The 13,265-nt window shown below is 44.0% G+C and overlaps 1 protein-coding gene and 1 long non-coding RNA gene across 4 annotated transcripts in view; one reads left to right on the top strand and one right to left on the bottom strand.

The window, feature by feature from the left end:
* LOC115097862 overlaps positions 1-10,709 on the top strand; it is a 68,063-nt gene extending 57,354 nt beyond the window's left edge. Inside the window, exon 4 of the long non-coding RNA XR_003858350.1 lies at positions 10,580-10,709. This is a non-coding gene — a long non-coding RNA (uncharacterized LOC115097862). The remainder of the gene's footprint in view (positions 1-10,579) is intronic.
* ZNF341 (zinc finger protein 341) overlaps positions 1-13,265 on the bottom strand; it is a 96,872-nt gene that overhangs the window by 44,409 nt on the left and 39,198 nt on the right. For all 3 annotated transcript variants that reach the window (XM_029613989.1, XM_029613987.1, XM_029613988.1), the window contains exon 8: positions 11,236-11,426. In XM_029613989.1, the coding sequence (XP_029469849.1) occupies positions 11,236-11,426 (191 nt within the window). The remainder of the gene's footprint in view (positions 1-11,235; positions 11,427-13,265) is intronic.

Below are 13,265 nucleotides of genomic sequence, written 5' to 3' on the forward strand. Positions count from 1 at the left end.
TTAAGACTAATCGGAGAAAATTCTTTTTCACTCAACGCACAATAAAGCTCTGGAATTTGTTGCCAGAGGATGTGGTTAGTGCAGTTAGTGTAGCTGGGTTCAAAAAATGTTTGGATAAGTTCTTGGAGGAGAAGTCCATTAACGGCTATTAATCAAGTTTACTTAGGGAATAGCCACTGCTATTAATTGCATCAGTATCATGGGATCTTCTTAGTGCTTGGGTAATTGCCAGGTTCTTGTGGCCTGGTTTGGCCTGTGTTGGAAACAGGATACTGGGCTTGATGGACCCTTGGTCTGACCCAGCATGGCAATTTCTTATGTTCTTATGTTGAGACAAAGAATTAAATTTTAGAAGTGGAGTCAGAAAAAGCTCTACCAAAGGTAGACAATAAGGTCCCATAAAGATTCTAGTGTTACCACCGCCGGTCTCTCTGCTGGAAAACAAGCTCCTCCAGAAGGTAAAGTCTCAACAACTTTCATCCATCTCAGAGGGAGTCTAGTCAGACTGAAACAAACCAGATCTACTTTCTGGGCTCAACATGGACTCCTGCACAAGAACATCCAAAGCCGCAGCTCCCTCAGCCTCCTTGATGCGAGCAATCACTTTGGAACCCCTCTGAGAAGGCGGCAGCAAGGTTTTGCATGTAGCGGGCGGCAAGCAATCATCCAAGGGACTAAGTGACGCCTCCTCTGAGGCCGGGGTGAGCTCTCCTCCACTTACCACAGCAATCAGTTCCAAAGTCCCAACATGTGGGGCCATCGCCAAGCATTGCTGGAACTTCATCTGTCCGGTTAAAGGTAGGGATGCCAAAGGAAAAGATCTCACCTTCCCTTTTCGATGGCATAGAGAGAAACAAGCACAGGCAATCAAAAGAATTTCAGCCGAGCCAAGCCATGCTGGCGTTTAAGCCGCCATCTTGGCTGCTCCCCTGAATGTGACCATTTCAATAAATGTGGAGGAGTTTATTGGTATCATCAGGAACTAACATCTAAGTGGTCACCACTGTACTCTTGCCTACCAGGAGAGTTAGAGGCCATCAAAATAAAACTGCAATAACACTGAACTTTAAAACTGAGACTTTGATAAAATAAGGAGACTAACTAGAAGGATTTTAAAAGGAGAAGTTGGAAGGGTTAAAAGTCTGCATGAGGTTAGTAGACTGTTTAAAAATACCATCTTGGAAACCCAGATAAAATGTATTTTACAAATTAAGAGACCAAAAGAAGAACAGGCATTTGCAGCATGGGTAAGTGGTGTTGTGAAAAAGGCTATTGAAGCCAAAAAGGCATCTTTTAGAAAGTGGAAAGCAGGATCTACTGAGGAAAATAGGAAGGTACATAAGCACTGCTGAATTAAATATAAAACATTAATTAAGCTGACCAAGAGAGAATTTGAGGAGAAACTTGGCAAATAAAAAAAAAACCTGCTAATAAAATCTTTTTCAAGTATGTTAAAAATAAGAAACCTGAGAAGGAGTCAGCTGGACTGTTAGATGACTAGAAGGAAAAAAGAGGTGCTCAAGAAAAATAAGTTCATTGTAGAAAAATTAAATGAATTCTTTGCTTATGTGTTTAGTAAAGAGGGCGCACGGCCAGATTGCAGGAAAATATCAGCCCGGGGGATGTTTTTTTCAAAACCGCTCCATGTGCTATCTGTCGGACTCCTTTGTGCACTTTCACCGCAGGATGTGTTTCAACAGTTTTGAAAAGCACACCAAACTGACCCTTCAGATGTACATCATGTGACCAGGAGCCTGGCCGAAGTGAGGCAAAAAAATATGCAATATAAATTTCACATTTTTCCTAAACAACTAATTAGTAGAACACACCTTAGACGAGGGGTGAACAAACAGAGTTGCTGGCCCTCTTCCATCCATGCAATCAGTTGCCATCTGCCTCCAAGTTTAGTTACATCTCTCATAATTATATCTTGGATTCCTGGTCTGATATTAAAGTCTCTTGCCAACCAATCAGCTCTTGAACCAGTTGCCAAGTAATGTGACAACCACATTGCCAGCCAGTGTCAGATGCACACACAGTCTCTCAGACAAAAACACCTACATACACTCTTTCAGACTCCCACTTAGTGTCTGAGAGAGGATGTGTGTGGGTCTTTCTCTTTCTCTGACATGAAAACCACCATACACACTCTCAGTAATAGTACTTCAATCCTCACACCAGGCCTCAAACACTCTCCAAACCTGCACATAGGTTAAAGAAGTGAAGAACTTGCGCGTGCATAGCAAGGTGGAAATCACCGCAGAAGAATACCCTTGCTTCAACAAATGAGCTCTCTCAAGGGCCAAACCGTAAGATAAAACAGAGTCGGATCTTCGTGAAGGACAGGTCCCTGCTGCAACAGATTCTGTGGTAGAAATGAAAGGGGGGGTCTCTACCAAGTGTCTTCGCAGATCTGCATACCATGGTTATCTGGGCCACCCTGGTGCCACCAGGAGCACGATTCCACTGTGGCATTCAATCCGGCAAACTATTATGCCCAACATAGGCCTCGGGCATAAAGCAGCTTGTCTTCCAGCCAGGCCTGCACTAGAGCATAGATACCCAGGGACCATGGATCTCTCCTGCAACTGAAGAACAGAGGAACCTTCGCATTGCAAGAAGTTGCCAGCAGATCAAAGAACGGAAGGTCCCAGTGATCTACTATCAGCTGAAACACCTCATCCGACAATACCCATTCTCCAGGGTCCAGACCCTCCCTGCTGAGAAAGTTTGCTCTTACGTCATCTTTTCCTGCAATGTGAGAGGCCGAGAGCACCTGGAGATATCCTTCCGCCCATTCCATAAGTTGGTCTATTTCCTGCGACACCTACTGGCTCTTTGTTCCTCCTTGCTGATTGATGTAAGCGTCGTCCAACATCACTCTGACTGCGTGACCCTGCAGTCTATGGCTGAACTGCAAGCATGAACAATATAACAACAACCGGTGTGTGTATATTTTTCTATAAAGATTTAAACAAATTATATCAAAAATTCATACAAATTATATCAAAAATTCATTTAAAATATGTAATACATACAAAACAGTATATATTATTCATATAAACTCATACACTCTCCACATTCATACCAATACAAATTTATCACATATAAATTACACATCAAAGATATCAGAATAATTATTAAGCACTCCCATTTCAATTTTTTGTTTTTATATATGTATCTTCCACAGTGGTACCCTCCATTCAATTTCTTTTCATTTCTTCTTATTCTATTTCAATGTAAATTCTTCACAACATTTTCCTCTTCCCGACAAGAGACTCCTGTTTCACCCAAGGTTTCATCAGGGGATATAACAGCTATTTCACACAGGATCACCACTAATATAATATGTTTGAAATCTTCTCGTTGCTAAAAATCCCAAAGCATTTCCTGCCGATGTTTCAATATTTCTTTAATACGGCAACCTTTACAGTAATCTCTCTCGTACAATCAATATTAATCATAGCCAAGAGCTATTTCAATGGTTCTTCAACACAACAATCTCTATAATTGACCTTCACATACCACCGATTTTCATCAATGCCGTTGTATTGGTATGAATGTGGAGAGTGTATGAGTTTATATGAAAAATACACACACAGGTTGTTGTTATATTGTTCATGTTTGTAATTTCCTGTGGTGAAACCCTGTATGTCTTTTATATATTGAACTGCAAGCATGCCAACCGGACTGCCCAGGCTTCCAGGTGCAATTGATGCTGCAGAGGGACTCTTTGGCATTCCAGCGTCTTTGCGCAGTTAGCTCCTGACAGTGAGCGCCCCCAACCCTAGAGACTCGCATCTATTGTGAGCATCAACCAGTCTGGTGAGGTCAAGGAAACACCCTTTCTCAGATGATCGTCCTGCAACTACCACTGGAGGTGAGAGCAGATTTGCATCGGCCAATGTAGCCAAACCAATAGTCCTGAGACTGCAAGTTGCAATGAGTTCAGAAGGGAGAGCTGAAAAGGAAGCATATGCGCCCTCACCTACAGTACCACCTCTAGGGTTGCTGCCATCAAACCGAGGACCTGTAGATAGGACCACACTGTTGGGCATACAGTGTTCACCAAAAGACGCACCTGGGACATAAACTTCTGAATCTGAACTTTTGGCAGCAAAACTTTGGCCTGCCTCGTGTCGAACCGAACACCCAGATACTCCAGTGACTGAGATGACTGAAGACTGCTCTTGGATAGGATCACTACCCAACCGAGCTCCTGCAACAAGGAGATCACCTTGCAGGTCACTAGGAGGCTCTCTACCAGAGACTTAGCTCAAATCAGCCAGTCATCCAAATACAGGTGTACTAGGATTCCATCCTTCCTTAACTCTGCTCCTACCACCACCATAACTTTGGAAAATGTTCTGGGAGCGGTGGCCAGACCAAAAGGCAGCACCCGAAGCTGATAATGGTGCCCCAACACCGCAAAACGCAGAAAATGGTGCTACAATAGGTTGAGAATATGAAGGAAGACCTTGGTCAGATCCAGGGAGGTCAGAAATTCCTCCGACTGCACGGCCATTATAACTGAGCGCAAGGTTTCCATGCGAAAATGAGTCACTCGCAAATGTCTGTTAACTCCCTTGAGATCCAGGATGGGAAAGGAGCCCTCCTTCTTGGGCACAGCAAAATAAATGGAATATCGTCCCATATTTTCTTGAGATGTAGGCACTGGAACCACAGCTCTCAGCCTGAGGAGCCTTAATAGTGTAATTTCCACAACCTGCTTCTGCGGAGAGCGGCAAGGAGATAACTTAAACATGACCTGAGGAATACTGCGAGACTTCAGCGCATATCCTTCCTGTATCACCTCCAGGACCCACTGATCCAATCTCAATCCACCTCCAATAAAAGAGAGAGAGTGTCCTACTATGTCTTGTTCCCGATGGTGGGTCGGCAAACCTTCATTGTGAGGCTCAGGAGGCTCTGCTACCCGAGCCTGCTCCTCGCTTGGGCTGTCTGGGACGAAAGGACCGAGACCTGCTGAAAGCAGAGTCCTCTGAAAGGTTGACTCTCTGTAGGGACGAAACCCCTTGAAACCTGGAGATGAGCCCCTCATACAAAGAAGAGCTGCAACTGCTTCTTATCCTCCAGCAACCGAAGAACCAGAGATTCACTCCCAAACAAGAGTGAGCCCTTAAAAGGCATTTTCGTAAGATTAGCTTTGGAGGTCATGTCAGCTGACCAATTTCACAGCCATAGTTGACGCCTTACTGCTATAGCCCGCATCTGCCCAAAAAGCAGCAGCAGGTTCCATAACTGCTCTGCAATTCACTCCAGAATCATCAACCTCCTGAGAGAGAAGCAGACAAGAGCGAGTCATTAGGGCGCAACAGGAAGCTATCTGTAAAGTAATTGCCACTACCTCAAAGGCTTGTTTAAGGATGGCTTCAATCCTCCTATCATGTTCATCCTTCAAGACCACTCCTCCCTCCACGGGGATAGTCGTTCACTTAGAGACAGCACAGACCAGCACATCCACCTTAGTTTGGAAAATACAAACACTCTCTCACCACTGATCCAGGGGGTACCAATGTCCAACTCCCTTTGAAATTTGCCTCCGGAGTGACCCATTCAAGATCAATCAATTCTTGATTTGCTTCCATAACAAGGAAAAACAAGAGGCTTTATGCAAAGAAACCAAAATGGGATTCTTCTTTGGCTCAGACATGGAATCTGCTCCAGGTACACCCAGTAGCTTCAAAGTCTTGGAAATCAGGGCTGGCAGTTCATCTCTATGAAAGAACTGCAACATGGTCCAATACGGTTCCAATCTAGGAAGAATTTTCCCATCTTCCAGAGAGCCAGGATCAGTCTCATCATCAGTGCCATCTGGGTTCCCGTTGAGAATACCCGCCGCTAACCGAGGTGTGCTTCAGGACTTAAATATAGGACTAGAAGAGGGAGGGGCCACCAGCTGAGGATCCGACCCAACAGGACTGGTCAAAGCTGAGGACTGCACCTGAAAAAAGGATTACAATCCTTGAAAAAAAACTCTACCAAAGAAAAGGCAGAAGGATCCAGGCCAAACCCAGAAGGAACTGGAGCAGGGACCACTGAGCTGCCATCTCCTGCAGAGGAACCTGTCAAGGAAGTTCAAAGGTCCGGCGTACCCCCAAACAAATCCTTAGTCAGATCATAATCAGGCTGGGAGGACCCAGTCTTAGCAAACTCAGAGGAAGACAATTCCCCCTGGAGCCTCTAAAGCAGTGCTGACACGTTAAAGGGCACTCAGTCTAAGATGCCCGAATATGACAGGCAACACAAAGAGAAAGGCGCTTAGGTTCTTGTTCACCGGTGCAATTAATTCACAGCCAAATGAGAAAGTGTGTCCAGCCAGCTCGTGCTGAAACATTTGAAGCGCAAAAATTGTATGCGCACAAAAATTAGGTGCCCCAAGAATAAGTGTCGCAAAAAACAAATGCACAAACTGTGTGCCAAAATCTGGGCACACCAACGATATACTTAAAAAATGTGCACAAAAGAGTTGCACCCAAAACTGCACGCACAACTCGTACACAGAGCTGGATGCACAGTGCACACAGACCTTCCTGTAGATAGCTATTGAACATGCACAAAAGCGCGTGAAAATGCTGCTGTGGCCAACCACATAGCACGCAGGAAAAAGGCCTAACTGCGGGGCCTAGCCCACCCGGGTTGCTCAACCTGCCAGGCTGCCCAGTTCCCTTAACCCCCATGGGAGCGGGAACAAATATTGGAATGGCGTGCCAAGCACAGAGACAGGAGGAAGTCCTGAAAAACCCCATTACACTGTCTCTGCCTTTATTAATTCTTTCTTTTTTTGTAAAACTTACCTGAGCTCAGCCCTGTAAGCTGTACAATCAGCTAAGTACATGTTGGTGTAAACCAGCTCCTGACCAAGGCACACATCTGAGGGACCACGGAAATCACCTCAGGAATTCTCAACTGAGGAGGGACCATCTGGTGTAACCGGGACAGTGGGGTTTGTTTGTTTTTTTTTAAACTTCTCCTTCCAAAGTCTGAAGCACTCCCCATACGGAGATGCACGTCCACCATCTGCTGGAGACGGAGAATACTGGCAAGTTGTCACTGCAGGATTATATATATTGTGACCTCAGCTTGCTCCATTCTCCACCTGCTGGCAGGGGAGCATAACCCACTGGTCCTGAGTCCATCTATTTACACACGCTAGGAAAAGGGACTTTAGATGAACTTATGTGGAATTATTAAATTGTGAATCTTCCAGAGAAATGTAACTCAAGGCAAACTTTTCAGTAGCTTCACCTTAGACACTGTCTCAGCAAGTAATGTAACGTTATCTTTGTGGCATGATGAGCTAGAATACATAAAAAATTATCTGAAAACAGTATTGCAATTTTACTGCTATATTAAAAAAAAGTAGAGACGTTTTGTTGCAGATGGATGGGAAAATTCTGGGAAACATCTTAATTCTATGTCGAAGCCCAAACTGGATCACACTTTTTGATAAAATCATTTTAAGGGTGTAGTTGTTTGCATCTATTGTGCAAGCTTTGTGTTTCACAGCGCACAATGCGATTTGAACAGCTTGCAACGCAAATTAATAATAACTGTTGGTTTTGATTGATATAAATTAGAACATTATTCCCAAATATTTTACGGTTCACATTTGAAGATGTACTGGAGAAAGGTTTGAGAAATCAGTGTGAGCAGCACTAAATATCCAAGAACTACTACTTTATAAACTTACAATTTGAAAATCTATTTTTCTCTTACAATACCTAAATGCTAATGAATGCAAGCTGATGGAAGCAGCTGCGAAACTGGTTCTTAACAAATGGAAAGAAGGTACAGGGACAGAAATGAATATATGGTGGACTATAGTATGTCTCACACACTTGAAGTGGTAGCTAAAGAAAAGCTTAATAGATTAAGCCATTCTTGGGATAAATAAAGCCTGCAGATATGTTTACCATTAAGTAAGTCTATAAGTAGGAAAATAAGCACGCTTGCTGTTTATATGAAAAATGTATGCACATTTCACAGAATGATATAATATTCTGTCTTGAAAAATTCTCCAGGTGTTTATTTTATTTTTAATTTTGTATGGTGTTTTTTAAAATTCAGCTTTACTGGGTCATAAAACAGAACAGGTGTAAGAACAATCTAGTAACAGCCTAGAGATCAGTGCAGGAAAAATGTCACGACATTGGTTGTAATCAAAATACGATGACCCAAAGTTTTCAAAATTACCCCTCCCGAAACATAGGTAGCAACCTATGAAAACAAAAACAATCATACCTCATTCACTCCTATATGCTCACATGTTCATAACACCCGTCAAGCCGCACACACAAAAATACTGGCCTCTTCTTCAACCATTTGTCCTGAACTTAACATTGCCTCCTGATAAAAAAAAACTCAAGAGTATACACCCATCTCTTCCATGACACTGCATGCATCTGACAAAGTGGACTTGTCCTCAAAAGCCATTGCCTCAATAAACATATTGGAGCAGATCTTAAAACCTGGACATGGGCATAGATTTGTTCGTGCAACCCGGCGCAAACAAATCTACGTCCGATTTTATAACATGTGCACAAGCGGGTGCACAATTGTGCAAGTTGCGCGCACCTCGGAGGGAACTTTCCTTCTGCTTCCCCCTCCCTTTCCCTACCTAACCCAGCCCTACCTAAATCCCCCCCCTTACCTTTGTCGGAGAAGTTGCACCCGCGATCCCGAGCACAGCGGCAAATGGCCACTGTGCCTGGAGGCTCCAGCCACGCCCCTTTTTGCAAGCCCTGGGACAAGCGCTCAGTGCGCACAGGGGCAGGTTTTCGGGGTTACACGCGTACCCCTTTGAAAATCTGCCCCATTAGTTTGAAAGGTTTGACCATTTTTGCTACTATGGTCTAACATGGTGTACCCCTTCTGGAAGTTCTCTCTCCTTGGGATATACGCTCTTGCCTGCTCAAGTGTCATATGTCAGATGACGAGCTGAAGCATTTTAGAATGAACAAACTGCATTGCCTATAGGGTCTGATTTAGGGCTGGAAGATATTGCTGTTATATCCTAGCCATATTTTTAACCTTGAGTGCTGGAAGTATAAATTATTTTACTCTGAAGGCCTAAGAAAAACATGAATGAACACTGAAGTGTGTCTTCCAAAACATATATTTTTTTTTAAGTTTAGGAATACCTGTGTGTGCGGTCTTATTTTTTGGCTTGTTCTAGATCTGCGTTTGTAGATTCTCATTTCCTTTATGAGCTGGAAAGTTGGCCCACCATGTTTACTTATTTAATTCTGATTAGACATTGTGGTGGGCTGGTGGAATCATGGACTGATGCGAATATTGACCACCTATATATGAATCATGAACTTTGTGCCACCTACATCGCCGCTCTTATCTTAAAGGCAAGTGGGCTGTGTGAAGCCATGTAATTGTAGTTGTGACAATGATAAACAAATTTATTTATTTATTTATTTGGACTCTTTTATTAATAGACCAAACTTTAAGTGAGGACATCCATCGTGATGGATGTATATATACTTGGACACAGGTCAGGATTTGTCAATAGGCACACTAGGCCTGTGCCTAGGGCAGCAGGCTGGCTGAAGATTTGTTGTCTTTCAGCTCTGCTGAATCTCACTCAGCAGAGAACAGCCCTCTGATTCCTGACCCAGCCCCTCACCTCCAGGCAGCTTACAGGGAACAGAGGAGCCTGCAGCAGACACAGCAAAGGGGTATTATTTTGGGGAGACTAGGAGAGGCTGAGTAGCTTGGAGGCTGGGAAGAGAGGGATCAGCTGGGGGGCGTATGTCGGAGTGTGTGAGTGGGATGGCGGAGAGTGGATGCAAGGAGGAGCAGGACAGGAGCTTGAAAGGGTCATCTGCCTCCTCCCCACCCACTGCAATTCAAATTCTCCCCTCCAGATCCTAGAATCACCTTTCTTTCTGCTTTTCTTTTCTCCCCAGATCCTGGACCCCCACTCCATAATCCTTCCTACTCCCTCATCCCCTTCCTCAATCCAGGAACCTACATCCCTCTCCTTCCCCCATCCCAGATTCCTATATTTCCCCCATCCCTAGTCCTCTTTTCTTCTCACACTCCTCCCCCATCCCAGAGGTCTCCTCCCTATACTTAATTGAAATCATTTAGTTCACCCAATAAAAATAAAATAAATTATACCAATATAGTATAAAACGACTTTATTTTTATAATGTAATAAAAGATGGAAATGTTTGACAATTTGATTCAAAACTTTTTAATTTTTGCCATAAGATACTAGGGGTCTATGCCTTGGATCTCCTGTTCCCTGTTGTCCAACAATGGAAAGTGTGACAAGGGGCGCCAGCACATACAGTGCCTAGGGGCGCCAAAACCCTAAAGCCGTCTCTGTTTGGACACACATTTTTCTGAAACACTGGCAGTACTGAGTTATGTTTGTGAGTAGGAATATTAATTTTCTATCTTCTTCAGTATGCAGGCTCTGTTTTCTCAATTTGGTAGTAACCTGTGGCTTTAAGCACCCACCTATGTAATACCTCTTCTCTGGAACACATCCCTCTTACCTATTTTAAATATATGTCAACTTTACCTCTCATCTTAAAAGGTCAAGACTAACCTTCATAAAGCTCATGTGGTGTTCCAAGATGACCCCTAAAAGCAATGGTACAATTTAAAGAGCAAAAATAGCAGCGCTAGTCTGGTAAGTACTGCCGCAAAACCTTTGTGTTGTTATAGGCAAAGATCTTATTGCCCAGCATGCTCTCACCTCCTCTCTTCCCAGTGACCTCACTCTTCCATACCCTGGCATTTATTGGCTACCTAGTATCGAGTCAATGGGCACGGTGTCCAATCAATAGTATTTGTGCTATAATCCAATTAAATAGTCATTAGATACAGGACCTGAGATTTTTCACACTCTAGTCCTTTATTTGGAAAATGATTTATCCAATGTATCTAAAGCAAAATGCTTTAGATACATTGGATAAATGCTGGGTTTTCTCTTGGCTACACTTGAGACTAATTTAAGATGGCTCTATAGTCTAGAGCAGAAGTGACGCACAGCAACAACTTGATTCGGGAATCCTTTCTAGTCAGAGCAAAATGCATTATGAAGGATTGCGTTCAGGATCTGGAAAATCCACTGACCACAGAGTCTGAAGGAAGCACTGACAACGCATTAATCCAGTAGAAAATGGATTAAAAAATTCTACCCCTCCATAAATATCTCCCTTAAAACCAAAGTAAGTATATGCCACATACCTGGGGTGTCCTGCTCCTGGGGCTGGGCGGGGTTCAGTGTCATGACCTGTACTGTCACGGAGTTCTGGGAGACCGTGCACCCCAGGCCCGGCGGCCACACCTTGTGCGTCTGCATGTGCTTCTTCACGTTGGACTTCTGTGCAAACGCTCGCCCACAAACAATGCACTGGAAGGGCTTCTCCCCTGTGTGACTAAGGACATGCATGGGTCAGCGGACTCCACACGTTTACTGCAGAGGCTTTAGCGCTGTGGCAGTTCTTGTTGGCGTATAGCAGATTGTAATGAAGACAAGGCACTCGGATACCCTCACTATCTTGTGCTCAAGACCTTCTTGCACACAAAAGATACCCGCAAGCTCCATATCATTAGGAACAAGCTGAGCTAAACCTGGTTTATCCCAGTGCATCTATGGATTCGTAGTTCCGATTTGAGGGCTTCAAGTCTAAATGTGCAATGGGGGAAGGGAGGAACCACAGGGCTGGCTCAGTCTGTCCTTTAGAACTTGGAGCTTGCTGACAATAACACCAAAGGAGAAAATCAACAAGGACACGGGGACTTTTGCTAACAATTCTGCTGAGATTTTTGATTCCCTACCTCCGAACCAATTACTACTACTGCTGCTTAATTCTATAGTGCTACCAGATATATTCAAGCACATACATTTGTGCTCCTACATGAGATGCTCTTATAGCATTCACAATGGTCTCGCTTTCTTTATGAAACAGAAAATCTCAGTGTCTCTGCAGCTCTCACACAAAAAGCCCTATAACATTCAAAGCCTAAACATCCTGATTTTAAAATCTCTTTCCAGTACAACAGCAGCTTATTGAACCACTAACAGAAAGGCTCCCACATCTCTGGCATACTATTCCCCGAGTGATCAGAAAGAGCTCCATGTCCCCAGCCAACTCTCAGTGCCCTCACCTCTCTCTCCCCCTCAATTCAGCCTCCCAGAAAGGACTGCATTCCCTAAGAATAGGTGTGGGGGGGGGGGGGGCCTCTCCTAGGCTGATTACTGGCTTGTAAAGTTCTGCCTCACCTAAGTACTCAGTCTTGAAATTTAAACAGCTCAATAGTATTTCAGCCAAAGTCGACTCTGAGATTTGACCCTCCTGACCCTCTCACATTATTGATAGTGGAAAGAGTGGGTAGGGGGAGCATGAATTTCACCCTGTAATAACAGCTTCAAATATCTTAAAAGAAAGAAATGGGGAGTGCAATAATGGAAGGCATTCCTACAAGAAAAACACTCCTTTCCTTTGATTACTGCCCACTCTATACAGGTAAGAAAGAGTATGTGCACGTCTACAAGACATGCACTTATAGGAAAATTAGTTCTTACCTGCTATTTTCATTCCTGTAGTACCACAGATCAGTTCAGACTCCTGGGTTTTGCCTCCCTGTCAGCAGATGGAGACAGAGAAAGTTTCAGTGACACTGTACATAACCCAGTGTGCCACCTGCAGTCCCTCAGTATTGACCTGTACGCAAGCCAAGATGACAGCAATAACCTTAAATTTCTAAGCAAACTCACTTCCCTCCAACGAGCTGGAAGAAGGTGAAGTTGCCCAAAAAGACAATGGAAAACTCGTTTCCCAAATTTAACATAAGCGATCAGCACTGAAAAACCTCCAACTCGCACTAGTACAATAGTACAAATAGCGGACTGCCCCCCCCCCCCCCCTCAGTAAATGGGTGGATCTTTGGAGTGATCTGTGGTACTACAGGAACGAAAATTAGCAGGTAAGAACCAATTTTCCTTTCCCTGTACGTACCCAGATCAATCCACACTCCTGGGATGTACCTAAGCTCCCCTTAACTCGGGTGGCACCTGGAGAATTCTGCTTGTTGAACTCTCTAACTAAAGCACATGGAAGCTGGATCCCCCACATCCACGCGATAATGCCTAGCAAAAGTGTGCAATGACTTCCCAGTAGCTGCCCAGCAAATTTCATGTGGAGACACCTGTTGTGACTCAGCCCAGGAAGTCACCTGAGAACGCGTCAAGTACGCCACTAAACTCTCCGGCA

Source organism: Rhinatrema bivittatum, chromosome 8 (genome assembly GCF_901001135.1).
Source record: "Rhinatrema bivittatum chromosome 8, aRhiBiv1.1, whole genome shotgun sequence".
Taxonomy (NCBI): Eukaryota; Metazoa; Chordata; class Amphibia; order Gymnophiona; family Rhinatrematidae; genus Rhinatrema; species Rhinatrema bivittatum.